The following is an 11,922-nucleotide window of genomic DNA, read 5'->3' as shown; positions in this document are numbered from 1 at the left end:
TCTTTTTCACAAATATTTGGGACCGATGACATTTTTTTCTGCAATGTATATACCCTCTGTAAGTGTTTACACGCCGCCCACACATTTACAGTTGCATATAACTATATATAACCGGGGGGAATGTATCTGGGGTACTTGGCTCTGGATACCAATCTGTGCAGCCAAATTAGAAAATAAGGCTGCTGCAAAGAAGTAAAGAAATATGTTGAGCTGAGATCTATACCCCCGGGTTAATAAGCTGAGCATGTATCTATAGAAGCGATTTCATCGCACAGATAACACAATATAAGCAGTATTCTCTGTTCAATGAATATTATGTGCAAAATGGGTGCCCTGGAATTGTCCCCATCCTTTGCTAAACCCCACTGTATTTCTGGGTGCTGATCTGTATTTGGAGATCTGTTATTAAAGTCCTTTCTGCCAGCCCAGAGGACATACATCGTATTAGTTCTCACACTACACTAACAAGTCCTTACAGAAATTAGAAGGCTAACACAATTGTCCCCCTACAAATCACAGTTTACATTAAATCAAATGTGTATTTTTTAGTATCTCTGTGCCACAACACGGTTGCACCAATATATACTATAACATTACTGCAGATTTTGCGGAAAATAAATTATTGAAATAAAATGCCAATAATTAAAAACGCCCAATGGAAATTACATGTACCCAGTATAAAAAAACAATAGCGTTTTTTAAAACTTCGTTTGGTAGCCTCCTTATTAACAATGTTCGTGGTTTTTGTTGGAAAATAATCCAATTTACAAATATTTCCTATGAAATCTCGATTCCTAAAACCATAAAAAATGCATGAACCCATTATTCTGTATGTGTGTTAGCATGTACATAATTATAAGTCTGTAACAAAATACAATATGTAATAATACGAAATATTTACCTGCGTGGCGTGTTTGTCGCTGTGTTACTCTGCGACAGCGTTTTCCAGTTTCCTACATCTCTACATGGTTAGGGAAAAATGTGCAACTATATTACATGCACATTATAATTTCACAGTAATTGTTGGAAAGGCGAACACATTACAATTTTGTTGAAATCTATAGAGAGTAATTGACCTGCTGCAGACATAGATGCAAGAAGCTGAGGAATCCTGGGGAAACATATGGTTTTACTGTGCGAGTTTGATGCGGTTACATTGGTTAGAATATGATATATTTAATTGCATTATCTGGGGAACGACATTAACCAGTTTTATCACTTTTCGACTCTCTATTAAGAGCTCATATGTAACTGTTAGATGCTGATTAATGATGTTAGTGGGGATTATGCACAAGTGCAGTCTCTAAAAAACCCCTGGGCTCCCACACCCCCTTATAAATGATATGTAAGAGATCATTCCTAGGGGAAATTCTGCATTTAATCAGCTATATTCACTTATGTGTGATACACACACGGACACCCACTGAACAAGGATTAGCAACAACAACAAAAGTTATTCTGTAATTAGTCTCATTAAATGTTCATTAAAAAAGGGCAGTGTTGCTTGACTTGTTACAAAAATATGAAGAAAACTTTTTGAAATAATAATTCCGACTAAGCATTTCCACATCTTCCCGCCTCCCATGGCTAAATGAAGTCTATTCTACGTTTAAGTATAAATAGCTTCTCCCAGGAAATATTAGTGGTATAAAGATGTGACTTTTATGTATATATAGAAACTATGGAGGTGGATTTCTAAAGGCAAAGGGCACTTTAGGTTGAGTAGTGCGGAAAGCAGAATTTCCCCTTTAAAACTCAGTTGCTATCCAAACACAAGTAAACACTCAGCGCAGGGAAGAGAGGGCGCAGCGAGAGGGGGCGGGGCCACAGCGAGAGGCAACTGTAGAACGTTCCCATGAGTGGGAGGGGCGGCAAGGGGGAGGCGTGGCTAAAAGTCCAAGGCACAGAGAGCTGAAATGTGATGGATCTCAGAGGCTGCCCTCAGAGTTGCACTAAACTTTGTAAGGGGAGAAGCAGCAGAGAGGGAAAGGGGAAAGTGAGAGCCAAAGGGACAGAGCTGTAACCCCAGGACTGATCTCTCACTGTTACAGTAAAGCTCCCCCTGCACCCACTCAGCACCCACTCAGCCCGACCTACCGACCGGCATGAATCCTTCCACTGGCCCAAGAGAATGGAAGCTTTTCTGACTCTCCATGGTGGGCCCATTGCTTGGAACTAATGAAAAGGCAGAGAAATTGGTGGTCTGTTGTGGACATATTGGACTAAACACGTCTCCTGGGTATCAGCCTCCTGTAGGTAGGTACCTCTACAGCCTTCCTTCCCAATGGCACCTCTGCAAGGGAGCTTTGCTTTCAGTCTCTGCATGAGAGTGTGTGTGTTTGTCTATGGTGCACAATAGTAAGTGTATATTTGTGTACAATGTACCTGTGTATGTGTCAGAGAGACCAGGGTGTAAATGTGTGTGTAAAGGTGTATCTGTACCGTGTGTGTGTGCAACAGTAGGTGCTTGTGTGTGTGTTATAGTGTACCTTTGTGTATCCGGGTAAGAGGGAATGTGTGTTCCTGTGTGTGTGTGTGTGTGTGTGTGTGTGTGTGTCTCTGAGTGTATTTGTAGGCTTGTAAGTGTGTGTGCGTTAGAGTGTTTAACTATGTGTATGTTAGTGTGTGTGTATGTTAGTGTTTGTGTGTGTGTATGTTAGTGTGTGTGTATGTTAGTGTTTGTGTGTGTGTATGTTAGTGTGTGTGTATGTTAGTGTTTGTGTGTGTGTATGTTAGTGTGTGTGTATGTTAGTGTTTGTGTGTGTGTATGTTAGTGTATGTGTGTGTGTGTGTGTTAGTGTGTGTGTGTGTGTGTGTGTGTGTTAGTGTGTGTGTGTGTGTGTTAGTGTGTGTGCAAGTCCAGGCGAATGTGCAGTGTATGTGCCGGTCAGTTTGTGTCTGTGAGGGAACATGGCATAGGGTGTAATAATAGACTTATTAGAGAGAATTCTGCAAAATACAGTAGAAAATGCACAGAAAGCAGCCGGCTTAGTTGCATGCGAGTGAGTCGCTAAACATGAATACCCGGCTTTGCTAGACCCCCAGATGCTACGGAAATCGGAGCCCACCATTGCCTCACAGGGGTATCCATACCCTGCCTCTCCGTATTGACTTGTGGGGCTTATTGAGGTGCTGGGGAGGCACTGGCTTGTTTAGTCGCTGCAGGAGATGCAGTTTAGTTGTTGTATGAGAAGCAGTTTAGTCTTTGTATGAGAAGCCGTTTAGTCGCTGCAAGAGAAGCAGTTTAGTCGCTGCAGGAGAAGCAGTTTAGTCGCTGCAGGAGAAGCAGTTTAGTCGCTGCAGGAGAAGCAGTTTAGTCGCTGCAAGAGAAGCAGTTTAGTCGCTGCAAGAGAAGCAGTTTAGTCGCTGCAAGAGAAGCAGTTTAGTCGCTGCAGGGTCAGGTCTCAGCTACTGAGGGGGCGAAAGTGGTAAAGACGTGAGATGCCATAAAGCAGCGAAAAGTATCTCATGCAAAATAATATACATATATATAATATACATATATATATATATATATATATATATATATATATATATATATATATATATATATATATATATATATATATATATATAAGTGAATGAATGTCGGCACTCACAGGATTCTCACAAGGATGTATCACAGACAATATGGTTGAATGCAACTAGGTGAGGTTTATTGTCCTACGTTTCGGTTCTTTACTGGAACCTTCGTCAGGGTATATATATATATATATAGACACACAATATTAAGTGTTAGTGCATGACTGTATATTAGGAGCAAGTGGCAGATAAAAGAAGCGAATGGGGATGAGCAGACATTGCTTATTCATGCTAATTCAATTAACCTGGGACTCTTGTTGATCTAAGGAGCCTGTACAGTGCAAACAACATCTTCTCTACACCTATATATTTATAGAAAGGAGACACATTTAGACTTTTCATACATGTGCCACTTAACCTCCTGGGTGCCAGACACAACTTTTAGCCCCATGACACCTTCACCAACCAACCTGTCTGCTCTAAGAAACCCCATTATAACGATTTCATTTTTAACTTGCTTCTCCTCCCCATTATAGACAGTGTTTTCCTTGCCAATAAATACTAGCTTTCATGTAGAGACTACTCTTGAAAATTGCCTATAAAATAAATAAGGAAAGGGGCAGAAAATTAGGAATTTAATGCAAATGTATTTTAAAATATTAATAAGGAAAAGTGTCCCTTAAGTCTAAAGCAAATTAGTGCCATTTGTAATTACGCCAGCTGTAACTGGTAAAATGAAAATAAATGGAACACACTTTGGCAGGGAAAAAATATTTTGTGTTGGCTTTACTACGTTTCAATTGTTGATTTCGTAATTGTCTGTATTTATTGTGTGTGTACTATACTTGTACATTAACTTTATCTAGATAGGTAACGGCCGACTGCACAATGAATTGCTGTTTTATTTGTTTTTGGAGACAGACTCGATACTAATTGCTAATCCAATATTCATAGTAAATCAGGATTCAAACTAGAATTGCATTTATTTGGCATTGGTTATTTGTATTTTTAAATTTGCTATAAGACGTTTAAACGGCCGTTTAAACAATAACAGAAGAAGAAAATACGCACAAATCTGTAAAAATAAGAATGTAATAATAGCAGTATTCTTGGTGATGTTTGGGCTTAATGCAATTTAAAATCGCGGGATTTTAGGAACATTTTTGAAATATTTTTAGGCAAACTGGTCAACTTTATTGGTTTAATACGAATTTATAATATTAATAATTAAAGCTAATAAAGGTAAAATATAGTTAAAAGCTTTTGTCTATAAATTGTATTAGAGAAGTTAAGTCCATGCTTTGTATTTCTGTGGGTTCTTGTAGCAGCAGTGGTGCACAGCTTATTATTCTAGTGGTTTATGTGTATTGTGGGGTTCTTATGTACAGGTAATTGTGCTAGGGATTTGCATACAACCTGCCTATTGTATTTTTGTATATACCTTGTATATTGATAGTATTGTGGTGCACAGCAAGTGTATTGTGAGCTTCTAACTGTATTTTGGAATGAAGTATAAAGGCTGGATATTATGCCAGAGCAGTGTTGTTTTGTGTATATGGTGTACAGTCTGTGTTGTTTTGTGTGCCTACCTTGTGTATTATGTTAGTGTGTTGATGTGCAGTGTATTTTGAATATATATATATGTAAGTTCAGCCTTACATTATCTTAGTGTGGGTTGTGGTCTGTGTATTATGTCAGTGAGGAGCCTACATTGTGAGTAAGGGCAGTGCATTCTGTATGTATTTCGTTCAGTCTTCTGTCCCCTTCTGTGCCAGGGCTGCAGTGAGTTGTGTACCGAGTGCATGCCCAATTCTTGGTAGTAAGGTGCCAATATGTGGCATGGGACGTGGCTAGTAGCCTTTAGTTAATATGTGGCATGGCAAGTGGCTAGTAGCCTCTAGGTAGGTCGGTGAGGGAAAGGGCTGCCAAGGTTGACTGAACTAATGGGCTGACTCTCTTTTAATCCCCGGTTAGCGTTTCTGGGGCATCACATAATTTAGGGAGTCCTGTATTTTCACCAGGGAGTGTGTGTGTGTGTATGTGTGTGTATGTGTGTGTGTGTATGTGTGTATGTGTGTGTGTATGTGGGTTGGGGTTATTATTGTATATTCAGGCCCCTGATGGTTTATATTAGAGAATTGGCGCCCGTTCCCCCACTCTTAGGTGCGAAATAACCCTGGCACCTTACAGCACCCAGGAAACACGTTACTGCGATACAAATGAGAGTGGGTGCCCCGGGCTGCTGGGTGGGAGGCTCACACCGAGTTATTTATACCAGAGACATTACAGCTGCCATAGTAATTGTGCCCGGGGCTAGAGAACTATAAATGCAAATATCCATTGGCCCCAATTCATAACTGCCACAAGGGAGAGTAATGTGGTTTATAGAATCCTAATAATAATTCCTCGGATTTGTTCTCCCCGACTGACACACAGCTGAGCAGTTTGTGTTACTCCGTGTGTCCCACTCAGGCAGTGAGCCCCTGTGCCCATGGGGGGGTTATTGGGGCACAGGCTGCATTGAAATGAAATGGAAGTGCAGATATTGGAGACCCTGCCATGGGCCCCTGGGTTCTGGGGCTGTAAACTTGTTTCTAAGGTCACTGGCAGTAGTAACGCTGTATCTCTGGGGTGGGGGTACATTGTGTCACTGGGTAAGTATATCATATCACTGGGAAAGATACATTATATCACTGGGGTGGGTACATTGTGTGATTAAGTAGGAACATGTTATCAGTTATCATGTTATCAAGGCAAATTGTATTATTGCGGGGGTGGGTATATCACTGGGGTAGGTACATTGTATCACTGGGGTGGGTACATTGTATCACTGGGGTGGGTACATTGTATCACTGGGGTAGGTACATTGTATTACTGGGGTAGGTACACTGTATGACTATAGGGTAGATAAGTCGCATTACTGGGGTAGCACTGAGATAACTACACAGTACAATTACCCTCGCTACTTTGTATCCCTGAGGGAAACAGTTACAAAAGTGCCTGTAGGTGTCTATGGGGGGATGTGGGCCAATCAGCCTGAGGAGCTGTGGGGTCGGCGCCCTATGGAGTGCAGATCAGTGAGGGGCCCTTCTGGGTGGCTTTCTACTCTGTGACCATCTGGAATAGATATGGGTGTACAGTGTATTTGTTTAGAACCTGCAGAGCCGGGAAGGTGTTGCTTTTATATCCTCATATTGATGAAAGAGTTGTTAGGAACCCGAAGGTGATTGGCCTTCACACCCCCAAATTCAGGGCCTAAATTAACCCCTCAGGCTCAGTTGGCAGGAGAAGGGTTAATGAAAACATTTAGTACCCCCAGAAAGTGAAATAGAGGGTTACTTCCAGCCGCCCCCAAAAAACTAAAAGCCTTGAGAACATTGGGCACAGCACTGCCAGGCATACTCATTATATTGGCTAACTGGCCCCAGGAGCTTATGCCTGGCCCTGCCGGGAATATATATATATATATTTATAAGCGCCTGAAACTCTTTTGCTCTCAGACTTTTCTGGGTCGTGTCCTTGAAATACAGACCGACGTTCTTGGGAAGATATCCCTCTGATGCCAGTGCCTTCAGGTCCATTCAGCTTGCCAATGATGCCCTTCTCTCTTGTCCCCTTTCCCTAGGGATTGGCTGCCCGTGACTGGGGAGTTGCCAGTGGATCTGCGTCAGAAGAGAGATAGGTGCTGCTGGGTGCTGCGACCTCCATCCCTCTGGGACAATGGGCAGCAAAGCGCTTCCAGCCCCAATCCCCTTACACCCATCTCTGCAGCTCACCAACTACTCCTTCCTGCAGGCAGTGAACACTTTCCCGGCGGCCGTTGACCACCTGCAGGGACTTTATGGCCTGAGTGCGGTGCAGACCATGCATATGAACCACTGGACCCTGGGATACCCCAATATGCATGGCATCACCCGGTCTACCATCACTGAGATGGCGGCGGCCCAAGGCTTAATGGATGCCAGGTTTTCTTTCCCCGCTTTACCCTTTGCCACTCATCTTTTTCACCCCAAACAAGGAGCCATTGCCCATGTAATACCAGCTTTGCACAAGGACCGGCCCCGCTTTGACTTTGCCAATTTAGCTATTGCCGCGACCCAGGAAGACCCACCTAAAATAGGCGACTTGTCCAAGCTGAGCCCTGGGCTTGGGAGCCCCATCTCCGAGATCAGCAAGCTCTCCCCTGACCGAAAGCCTTCCCGGGGCAGGCTGCCCTCCAAGACTAAAAAAGAATTTATCTGCAAGTTCTGCGGAAGGCATTTTACCAAATCCTACAACTTGCTCATCCATGAGAGAACGCACACGGACGAGAGGCCATACACATGCGACATTTGCCACAAAGCTTTCAGAAGACAGGACCACCTGAGAGACCACAGGTAAGACTCCCTGCATGCTCTGTCTGGGCCACTATGGCCATATGTTGGGCTACCTTTTCTACTGCATAATCATGTGTTTATTGGCCCCGGCTAATTCCTTTGTGTATCCATATGTGCAATTGTCTATTAATTAGGAAGGGGTGGCTAGGAGGTCTTTATTTAATTTGGAGACACACCAGGGCACCACTATCCTATTATGTAAGTCAGAGCAGTGCTAAACTAATTACTGAGCCCAAGGCAGCCATGGGCTGGTGGGGCAATGTACAGCATGAACTGGAGCCATTGCCCACCACCCTTGCATTATTGGGGACGTTATTTTAATTATTGTTAATTAAGTCCAAGGGGTGCCGAAATGTCCTACTTGTACAGGGACACATCTCTGAGCTGGGGGGTTGTTTGTAAATACAGCAAAATAGAAATAATCGGAGGAATGCATTGTACTAGTATGCACTTATAACCCTCCCATAGTGGAACATTAAGGGGTTAGTAGTCAGCTGGACTTGCTGGTTAATCTTATAAATGTTTCCCCCTCATCCCAGTGGATTATTCCGTCCAACTGTAAATACAAAGGTATAGCCTGTACCATTTACATGTATGTGGGGGGGGGGGGGTAGTCTGTCTGTATACTACTGTATGTGGACCTGTAGGCAGACCCCAGGGTTACACATTCTGAACACTATAAATATTATAGGATATGTAACGTTATTTTCAAAGTCGTTAGTGTGGGTTTAGCAACCAGAAAATAGGATATTATTTAGCAACAGGGAGAGTCCTTCTCAGCAGCCCCTAAATCTCTCGGAAAATTCACCTTCCAGCCTGCCTGTACATAGCAGCAAAGCCTTTCCTCTCATATAAAAATAAATCATTCCGCTGCCCCAGTGCTATAAATAAAATTGCGGCTTGTTTTTATAGTCTTTCCACTCACAGTGCATGGTAAATCTATCGGCCCAACGACCCTGGGACATAGCAGATTTCACAATTTACAGCCTCTGTGGCACATCATGGGTTAAGTAAGGTCAGGGATAAAGTTGGAGGGGGGGGGCTGGAAATGCTGGAGGGCCGAGGGCTGGTTACATAAATATGGGATGTCTATCCTGCTGTTCCCCAGCTGTTTCTTGCCCCACAAATTCCGCAGCCTACACCTATGGTGAAGATGTCCAGCTGGCAGCACCCCCAGTTATTGGCTTTTGAAGGGGGGTATGAGGAGTTGCAGTTGAACAACAGCTGGGGGGCTGCAGGTTGGACATCTCTGATGGAACCTTTCTTTCTTGGAATGAGAATGAGGAGCCAAGCAAAACTCCTCTCTGCCCTATGATAAAACCTGCTCTGCACATGGCTCCTGTTTATACAGCACATCAAGGGTTAATAGTTGCTCTTGTTCATGTGGCACATCAAGGGTTAATCATTGCTCTTGTGGCACATCAAGGGTTAATCATTGCTCTTGTTCATGTGGCACATGAGGAGATACTAATGGCTTCCATCTATGCACATTGGGAGTAAAGAATGACTTTTCTTCTTGTACCATATTTAGCATGGCTTGTTTATGTGGAACATCTGGGGTTAAGCATGGCTCCTGTTTATGCTGCACATAAGGGGGTTAACTGTGGCTCCTGCTGATGCTCGATTGGAGATTGGCATGGGCCCACCCTGAATATGGAGACTGTATGTACAGGAGCTGTGTGTAGATAAGAGAAGACCCCAAGGTCATTGTTCTGCAGGTAGTTAAACTAATAGATTAGAGTAGGACAATGCTCTGTGTTTGTCCCTCGCACACCTACAGGCTAATCTATTGGCCAGACAGGGCACGCAAAGCTTTGATCAGCATCACTGATCTGTTTTCAATTGGGCAATTCTGGTTAACCATCCACAGAATGAGCAGGAATGGAGGGGGGTCCAAGGCAAGGGAGGTGGGGGAGGCTCTGCATGGAGATGATAAGGGATTATGGACCGATAATGTGGCCCAGTGTTTGCTCACAGTGTTTGAACCCAACCTTGTTATTGATTTGCAGATACATTCATTCCAAAGAGAAACCATTCAAATGTCAGGAGTGTGGCAAAGGATTCTGTCAGTCCAGAACTCTGGCCGTGCATAAAACCTTACACATGCAGGTGAGATGGACCTTCTTCTACCTCACTCTCTATTCCAAGGGGCCTCGGCCTGATGCTCTCCCGCAGTTACTGGGGATTATGGGAGTTATAGTTGGACAACAGTTGGAGAGTCACAGGCTGAAGCCCCTAAAATACATGGTTTGCAGATGTAATATTTCAGATAGTGATTTAGAACTGCCTTTAGGGGGTGCAAGTAGGCACAAGGAACCCACATTTTGTTTGTGGGGGGAACTGTTCCACTGTGTGAACTTATCTTCTTTATGGTGTGTATAGTAAGGCAAGTATCAGGGATAGTTATATAACTTTGAGATCATTTGTATAGTACAAACCGATTGTGCCTCCAGTGGATGCAGGAAAGCTGCAGGTCACTAATGGCTCACAGGCTCCCATACAGGTTATTCTGCTCCTCTAATGTCCCCACTATTGAGGCAGACCCTAGTGTGAACAAGTGTTGTGCTTCAGGGCTGATATTATGAAATAATGAATTACCCCTAGCCATGAATTGCATGCCTTCCCTGCACCCCCATTATTGCTCTGCACAAGGGGTTCACATAGGGCAGCTTCTACATCTGTAGCCCCAGGTTTTCCTATAGAAATACCAGTGTTATAAACAATCATGGGAGTTTGGAGGTGATGATTTAGAGGTCTGGGGCCCCAAATATACAGTATATATGTAAATGCATTTATATCAGTGAGTACTGTCCAGCCTGTGGCCCACCAGTTGTTGTTTTGACATCCCTCCATCCCCATAGAGTAATCAGATCAACTGAAGTGGAGGGCTACAGGTTGCACACCCCTGATGTCCGGAGGTTATGCAATATAATATGCCCAATTAACTAATTTTTGTATAACCTCAAAGGGGACTCTCGGATCCATTGGCCCAGCACTCTAATCCCAAAACCGTCTATGCAGATTCACCTCAAACCAACGTTTCAATCAGATAAATGGAGGCTTCCTCAGACCTTCTGGCAGATAGGGGGCGCTCCCTGTTAAGTTATTATTGACCAGGCCCGTGCACCCTCCATTGCTCTTTCTGACTGTTAGCCCTGTTTGGTGTTGTAGTCACATTAGATACGCAGGAGAGACGATGTGAAGGATTAATCCTTTGCTTGCTTCAAATCTGAACAGGAATCACCCCACAAATGCCCCACATGTGGAAGAACCTTTAATCAGAGAAGTAATCTGAAAACTCACCTTCTTACCCATACAGACATCAAGCCCTACAGTTGTGAGCAGTGCGGAAAAGTTTTCCGGAGAAATTGCGATTTGAGGAGGCACAGTCTGACCCACAGCCCCAGACAGGACTTCTAGAGATGGACCCCAGGGCCCCACCTCCTTCTTCCCCCCCACATTCCCCAAGTACTAGGGTGGGGGATCACTGCTAAAGCACAAGGACTTGTTAGAATGGACTGCATCTCTGCAAGGATGGCCCTCCAGAACTACAGCTCCCATCATCTGCTGCCAGGGGATGCTGGGACTTGTAGGAAAGTACAAAAGCTGGCCTGCTCCAGAGTGAAGGCTGATGTTGTGCTCTGTACAGATAACAGCTCATTTTAGAGCTATGTAAATAGCGCTATACTTTTTTATTATTAATATTATTGTGCACAATGGTACAGATGTTGGAAGGATACAGCCTTAATACTGTATTGTAAACAATAAAAAAGAAAATCTGTTTTGCAGCATTGCCCTTTATCTTCTTTCTTGGTGTTTGGTGAATATTTTATTTGAAATAGGACAAATACGCCTGGGCCCCTGGCCCACAGAGCTTGCAGTCTGGTTTGGGAAACACTGGCATTTGCCTTAAGTAACCAGAAGCTGACACTTTAGCAAGAGTGAGTGTATGCAGGGCAGCCATCAGGGGCAGGGAATGTGCAAACCCAAGGGGCCCAGTAGTGCCAAGAGCCAAGGCCCCTCT

General features: G+C 43.7%; 1 protein-coding gene across 2 annotated transcripts; it reads left to right on the top strand.

The window, feature by feature from the left end:
- The first annotated feature begins 1,911 nt into the window (after positions 1 to 1,911).
- Positions 1,912 to 11,689, top strand: osr2 (odd-skipped related transciption factor 2). 2 transcript variants are annotated; one of them, XM_004915139.3, is made up of 4 exons: positions 1,912 to 2,256; positions 7,148 to 7,898; positions 9,908 to 10,007; positions 11,218 to 11,689. In XM_004915139.3, exons 2-4 carry the CDS (start codon positions 7,243 to 7,245, stop codon positions 11,275 to 11,277), a joined length of 816 nt encoding a protein of 271 aa, XP_004915196.1. In that variant the 5' UTR covers positions 1,912 to 2,256; positions 7,148 to 7,242; the 3' UTR covers positions 11,278 to 11,689. The 2 variants fall into 2 exon arrangements, with proteins under 2 accessions (XP_004915196.1, XP_002934454.1); XM_002934408.3 differs by having other exon boundaries at positions 11,136 to 11,689.
- Positions 11,690 to 11,922: the final 233 nt, after the last annotated feature.

The sequence above is a fragment of the Xenopus tropicalis genome, chromosome 6 (assembly GCF_000004195.4).
Source record: "Xenopus tropicalis strain Nigerian chromosome 6, UCB_Xtro_10.0, whole genome shotgun sequence".
NCBI lineage: Eukaryota > Metazoa > Chordata > Amphibia > Anura > Pipidae > Xenopus > Xenopus tropicalis.
The sequence above is the reverse complement of the archived record's forward strand: the minus strand, read 5'-3'. Positions and strand labels throughout refer to the sequence as shown.

Excerpts from the sequence above, each read along its gene's own strand:
- osr2 (XM_002934408.3), top strand. The coding sequence starts at position 7,243 with ATGGGCAGCAAAGCGCTTCCAGCCCCAATCCCCTTACACCCATCTCTG. Across the intron at positions 7,899-9,907 it reads GACCACCTGAGAGACCACAG|ATACATTCATTCCAAAGAGA; the intron begins GTAAGACTCCCT and ends ATTGATTTGCAG. Across the intron at positions 10,008-11,135 it reads ATAAAACCTTACACATGCAG|GAATCACCCCACAAATGCCC; the intron begins GTGAGATGGACC and ends AAATCTGAACAG.